The 5,976-nt window shown below is 55.0% G+C and overlaps 2 protein-coding genes across 2 annotated transcripts; both read right to left on the bottom strand.

The window, feature by feature from the left end:
• Window positions 1–518: 518 nt before the first annotated feature.
• On the bottom strand, window positions 519–1,960 carry FIBRA_08591 (uncharacterized protein; the record flags this gene model as incomplete). The annotated part of the gene is made up of 5 exons (XM_012330230.1): window positions 519–566; window positions 639–1,203; window positions 1,261–1,605; window positions 1,661–1,786; window positions 1,839–1,960. The coding sequence occupies 5 exons, from the start codon at window positions 1,958–1,960 to the stop codon at window positions 519–521; spliced, it is 1,206 nt and encodes a 401-aa protein (XP_012185620.1).
• Window positions 1,961–2,755: 795 nt separating this feature from the next.
• FIBRA_08590 (uncharacterized protein) lies at window positions 2,756–5,917 on the bottom strand (the record flags this gene model as incomplete). Its single annotated transcript, XM_012330229.1, has 15 exons — window positions 2,756–2,935; window positions 2,985–3,007; window positions 3,059–3,109; window positions 3,167–3,244; window positions 3,312–3,455; window positions 3,523–3,638; window positions 3,707–4,093; window positions 4,144–4,180; window positions 4,236–4,267; window positions 4,331–4,520; window positions 4,579–4,597; window positions 4,648–4,763; window positions 4,838–4,849; window positions 4,916–5,055; window positions 5,685–5,917. 15 exons carry the CDS (start codon window positions 5,915–5,917, stop codon window positions 2,756–2,758), a joined length of 1,758 nt encoding a protein of 585 aa, XP_012185619.1.
• Window positions 5,918–5,976: the final 59 nt, after the last annotated feature.

Genomic DNA, 5,976 nt, shown 5'->3' with positions numbered 1-5,976 from the left:
CTAGTCCGTCGACGAGCAGAGAGGGCGGGGCGGGGCGGGGCGGGGCGGGGACGCTGGATGGAGGACGTTCGAGGACAAAGTGTGCCCTGCGTTGTGACTCATTTGCGGGGCGGCTACCGCGCGAGGCGGAGTCCGTAGACAGCTTTCTTCCGTGTGCGTATCAGCATAGCTTGTTGCGGCGAGAACGACAGAGAGAAAGGAAAAGACAGCAACTAGCAACGAGGAAGAACCAAACCTGAGTTGACACGGCCCCGGGCCAGCAGCCTGTTTAACCTTGTTCCTGATCGGCAAACAGAGCGCGGAATAATATCACCGTCTCATGCTAGCGCCTTCGATCCAGCACGATATAACCGCGAAATGATGTCCAGCAGATGTATTAGAGAGCGACGTAGTAAGTGTGATATACAACACATGCACTATTGATACAGCAATGCAATGCAAACCTCGAACGATAATGTTATAGCTACACCAGAGCCTCAAGCAATGCTTCAGCATCGTTGCTCAACAACAGATGCGCTTTAGATCAAGTCGTCGTGTCGTAAATGGTCGTACAGGAACTCATGCGACTGTGAAGCTGATGATAGGAACCAGTCAGAACACGCCTTCAAGATCTCTGAGAAGAGAGCAACTCACTAGACCATGTCGTCCAACGCGCCATGCTGCGCAACAGCGACCAGAACTGGCTGGTGGTTTGCCGCAGCGTTGATAGAGGCCATGCGGTACACGCCCGCAGGCAGGCCCCCAGTCACGACTGTCGAGAGCGTCCCGTTGACCGCAACATCGTTGAGGCCCTTGAAGAACGCGAACGTGCCGGGGCTGGTCGGCGTCGTCTGGTTGAGCGCCTGAAGTTTCTCGATGACAACGTGCGAGTGGCCCTGGATGTCGCCCGTAGTGTCGTTCACCGTCTGGGGCGCAGCGAAGAAGTTCGTCGCCGGGTTGACAAAGTGTCCGGTCTGCAGGTGCGAGACCGCGAGCACGACGGTGAAGTTCTGGTTCGCGGGGACCGTGTCCATGTTTGCAGGATACACCCACTTGGCGGAAGGCATGTTATTCGTCCCCGCGATCACTCCCATCGGCGCGGCGTTGCAGGAGCCGTTGGCGGCCTGTGTGCCGTTTGTGAGCGGCTTGTTGACCGTCGCACAGAAATTGATGAAGTTGTTCGAGGACGTCGCGGAGGCGATCTCTCCGGCCTCGGGGCTGAACCTATCAGTAGTACCGTCAGCCTAACCCTTGTAGATCTACTTGATCGGCACCACTTACTCGTTTGTGCCGTTGTCCTCGAAGCCGGTGTTAATGAGAGAGCTGAGGAGCGTCAGCGACGATTGGGCAGCAGTGTTGTTCGACGCGCTCGTGGTTCCGGATGAGGTCGTACCCGTTGACGTGATCGAGGTCGAAGCGGCAGCGGCAGCACTCGCAGTCGCGGTGGCTGAGCATGAGGAAACCGATGCAGATGCGGACGCAGATGCAGATGCAGACGCGACCGAAGACGAAGTCGAATTGGCAGCGCTGGTGGCACCAGTGGCAGCGATGCGAGACTGCACATCAGCCTCGGTCGCGCAAGTGATACTTGTGCCCGCCGAGTTGACAAGAGGCAAAGCAGCGCAACTAGGATAAAATAGCGATGAGCACAAGCCAAGCGGGTGGAAGGGGGGAAACTCACGTCAGGCCAGACCCACATGACTGGAGAACATATTTCCCGCCGACGCACTGTGCAAACTCTCCGTTGACACACGCGTTCGATCCGGTCGTACACGTCGAGTTGGTGGTCAGGGTCTTGAATTGGTTGCTGCGCCAGAGTTAGTGAAGATCGCATCGTGAGCCACGGCCAATGTGCTCACTTCAAGGCGATGGCGTCTTCGCCGTTTTGTAGTAAGAAACTGCTGCTACGAGCGATGTATCTCGGGCGGGCATGAGCAGCGGAGAAGAGAGCGGCAGCAGCAAAGACAGTGGAGAACTTCATGCTGAAAGCGTCGTAATGGATGATCTAAAATCTAGTGGTTGTTGATGAGGGCGCTGGGATGACACCGGGTCGAGATGGAAACAGTGGAGGAGACTGGGAGAAGATGAATGCAGCCGCAGGCTGGAAGCAAGGGAATGGAAGAGGACAAGTCCTGAGAGGAGGAGAGGAATGGAGGGAAAGGACGGAGGCAGACATGTTTTATACGCTGGGAGCTTGGCCGCACGGAAGAATCTGAACAAAGGCAGCTGTGGCCGAGCGCAGGGACGCAAAAGCCGGCACAAGCAAGTCGGACAATCCACAGGCCAAAGTTAATTGTCCTCTTCCATTTTCGGACAATGACCTCTGTCACGTGCACCAGGCGCGCACGGCCACTTTTGTTTTGCCACAAGCGTGATGCCGTCGCTACGGAAACGGCCGAACAGGGCGCGCAAACAACTCTCACTCGGTGTTTGCTTTGCCTCCATCCACTCTGCCACCGTTTCCTCGGAATGTCATGCCCATATGCTTCCTGCTATTATTACCGTCGGCATGATTCGAAGACCCTTTCAAACGGATGCCGCTATTCATTGGCAATGTCGTGTCGCCATCTGGGGCTATGATCCAGCAACTTATTGTTCTGCCTGTTACGCTTTGAGTTTACTTCTCGGGGAACTCGGAAATCTCAGTAACTTTCTCGGGCCCTTGTGCTTCTCATCCTTCCATTCTAGCTGCAACATGGTGCATTTTCATAAACATGAGTGGGGTAATTGGTGTGCTATGGTCTGCGCGATATTCCTCAAAGTAAGCAGTCTAGATCTAATGCGAATCTGCGGATGGTCTCCAGCATCTAAATGCTCCTCTAACGAACGTCCGTCGCAGCGATGTGACGAGCGGCACGTCTCCGGCGAGGCAGACAACGCAGAGTAACGCAACTCCACATAGTCCCACAGCAAGGAGACAAATGGCCGTCCAGCCGTTGGTCAAGCGGTCGTACATCTGCGATCATGTTAGGTGCAGCTCACGCATAGATATCCAAATGATGTACTTGACCGCCAATGATAGGGCCCACTATATCTAGAATCAGTACAATATGGATGAACGTAACTATAGCGAACGCACCGGCTGAGCCTAGCCCGTAAGCCAGATTGAACGCCCCGTAGACATGCGCAACTGGGTAGAAAGGCTCTATCAGCCTCGTCGCCAAATGTGTTGCTGAATGTCACTCACGGCCGACTCCGTCCAGTCGTCTTGAAACACTCGCAAGCTCTGTGCTGACTACGGGCACCATTCCTGTGACACCGAAGTCTAGGTACGCACACACGCAGAGGTCAGAGCCAACGGATTACGTGCCAGGCTCCAGGAGATCACTTACATGCCAGCGCGAGAACGACAATGAAGAACGCGAGCGATTTATGTATGGAGAGAAGGACAAACCAGGGAATGGCAAAGGAGAGGGAGATGGCTCCGACAATGCCCGGCCCCTTCTTGTCTACCAACCAGCCTGCGAGCATGCTCGCTTCACGTACCAGCCGCATTTTTATGTGAGATGAACCGTGCGTTATCGTCGTCGGATGCATGCTTACAGAAAACAGTGGGTATGACCGCTGCGATATACACGAGGCCCACTTTTGAAGCGTTGAAGTTCCAGACAGCCTGCAAGTATAGCGGTAAGGAAGGCTCCTGGCTACTGATGATGACCCTAGTAACGTCGACGCCATCATTCCCGCATGAGCATGCATATCGTACAGAAGTAGTTGCATGGCACACCCGTAAATCAACGTTCCGATGCATGCTGCCCACGCTCTGGAGGATCTGAGGAGCTTCCCTAGCATTGCTATGAGGGATATCCGATGGGGTACAGCTGGGCTTTCTGAGACGGGGGTAACGGCATGTTCAAGACCTCCTTTCTCTGTATCAGGTGTTTCCTCTTTGGAAGATGACGGTGGAGCAGCATCTGCGACCGCTTCTACGACCGCCTCGGGGCTGACGGACGGCGCGGCCGGATCAATCCCCCACCGTAGTGCGTGTTTGCGTTCGATAATCAGCAGCCGACCAACCAGGTCGATCATGGTGAGTATGATACCGAAGATGAAAGGGCTGCGGAATCCAAAGGCAGAGTACAGCTCTCCGGAGACAGGCGGCCCAACGATGGATCTACATGACATTGTCTAATTAAATCCAAATCGTTGAAGCATAGCCCATACCCAATAGATGCGCCGCTCATGGCAATCCCCAGTTGCCCTGATAATATCATTCGATTGAGTCCGCATAGCAGTGCGACGAAAAGAGTACTGACGCCCAACCGAACTCTCAGGTGCCGTGTCGCAGCTATTGCAGACATAAGGAATTCCTGTGAAAATGCAGAAGAGAATGTGTTCGGGATAGACTTACATCAGTGCTAGGCCTGCTACCCATATGATGGACGAGCTGAAGCCCTGGAACACGCGTGCGAGGATCATCAGCCAGTACTTTGACGCCTCCATCAGGAGGATTTGCGCTCCGACGATACCTAGCTGTCCGCACAGTAGGGGGATCTGCCTATTGTTGAACCGCTCGGATAGCACGGCAATCGGAGGAGTAACTGAAGGGCGGCCACGGATCGTCTCAGTGTTTGGCACGGACGATGCAGCTCAACTCACATGCAACGATACCGGCGGACTGCATATGCCTGGGTCAGTGATGCGGGTGAAGACAAAGCAATGTCGTACATAGGCGAAGAGGAGCCATCCGACAAGGCCCGAGACGTCAGAATAGCCTAGATGTTCAAGCTGGAACGGCATGATGGGTATGATGACGGAGTATATCACCAGGTCCGTCGTGATCCCTGAATAGCGGGATCAGAGCAAAGTGCGCAAAATGTGTTAGGTGCAAGGCTGGTGCGGCACAGCCTGGACTCACCCAGCCAGATGACTGCGGCGTAGTGAAAACAGTTGCTCAGCCTATGCTGCTCGATTGTACGGCTCCTAGAAAACATACCAAAAGTGACGAACCAGGACGAGCATCTCCAGTGGATTCCCCAAGGCAAGGGTTGCTGCTCCTTTGGGCTCCTGTCGTCTGACGTCGAAGCCATCCCTTGGCCTTCAATGTCAACTTGTTGGTCCGACATGCGATCGAGCCTGTCGAAGAGTCACGTTGTGCGTCTCTACTATGGTTGGGTAGTAAGAAACCAGTGAGGAGTCGGCAGGAGGGGTTGCATATGAGAGCCCTAGTATCATATTGAGATGGAGCGGAGCCGGGACTCCTATTGGCCAAGTTCTGACTCGTCCGAGTCGGATTCCAACTTGTTCACGCTCAGGCCGCCTCAGCGCCTGCTGCCCCGATCGGCCAACTGTAGCCGCACCGCGAAGTTCGAACTCGTGCCAGTGATCGAGGAGGACAACCAATGATATCGACTGCCCGGGGGGTCAATCTCATTTCTCGGCCGAAGAATAACAGCCTGGATCTCACAGCTCCTAGCACGGATCGGCTTGGGTCAGAAAAACAACATCGTGAGCCCCTCAAACCCATAACCTTCCGATGTCGAAAGAACTTGCTCAAGCCAGACAAATGCGAGCATGGGTTTGTCGTGCCACACTATAGAGTGGGGTGATTTTGCCCATCTCGTTGGCAAACGTGACTCACACATTGCGAGAGACACTAAGACGTACACCACTGTGTTCGCAGCCATCAGCGATCTGGCAAAGAGCTATGGCACGCAAGGACACACAGTCTGTCCAGTGAGAATCTCTATAGCCTCGTCACAGACCAAACCAACACCCCAGACCACGCTCCGTCCTCGCCTGTAGGCGTCTCCTCTTCGTGCTGCTTAGACTTTCTCAAATGCGCTTCTACCTTTACCGTGCCTTTGGGAAAGACGACACCGTCCCAGAGGTCTACCCACGTCTCAGGAGAGTGGCAGAACATGGGCTCCGTGCGCCACGCGTTCTTGACGGCACGGTGGCCCTTGATCGAGCGGCCGGCGTGCGAGCCAAAGAGCATTGCACCCGGCGTCGGCGCGAGGAGCCCTGCAAGGTTGCGCGCGAGCTCCAGCTGCCGTG

This window comes from Fibroporia radiculosa (genome assembly GCF_000313525.1).
Source record: "Fibroporia radiculosa TFFH 294 genomic supercontigs, scaffold1137, whole genome shotgun sequence".
NCBI classification, from domain to species: domain Eukaryota; kingdom Fungi; phylum Basidiomycota; class Agaricomycetes; order Polyporales; family Fibroporiaceae; genus Fibroporia; species Fibroporia radiculosa.
Note: the sequence above shows the minus strand (reverse complement) of the source record. Positions and strands in the feature narration are given on the sequence as shown.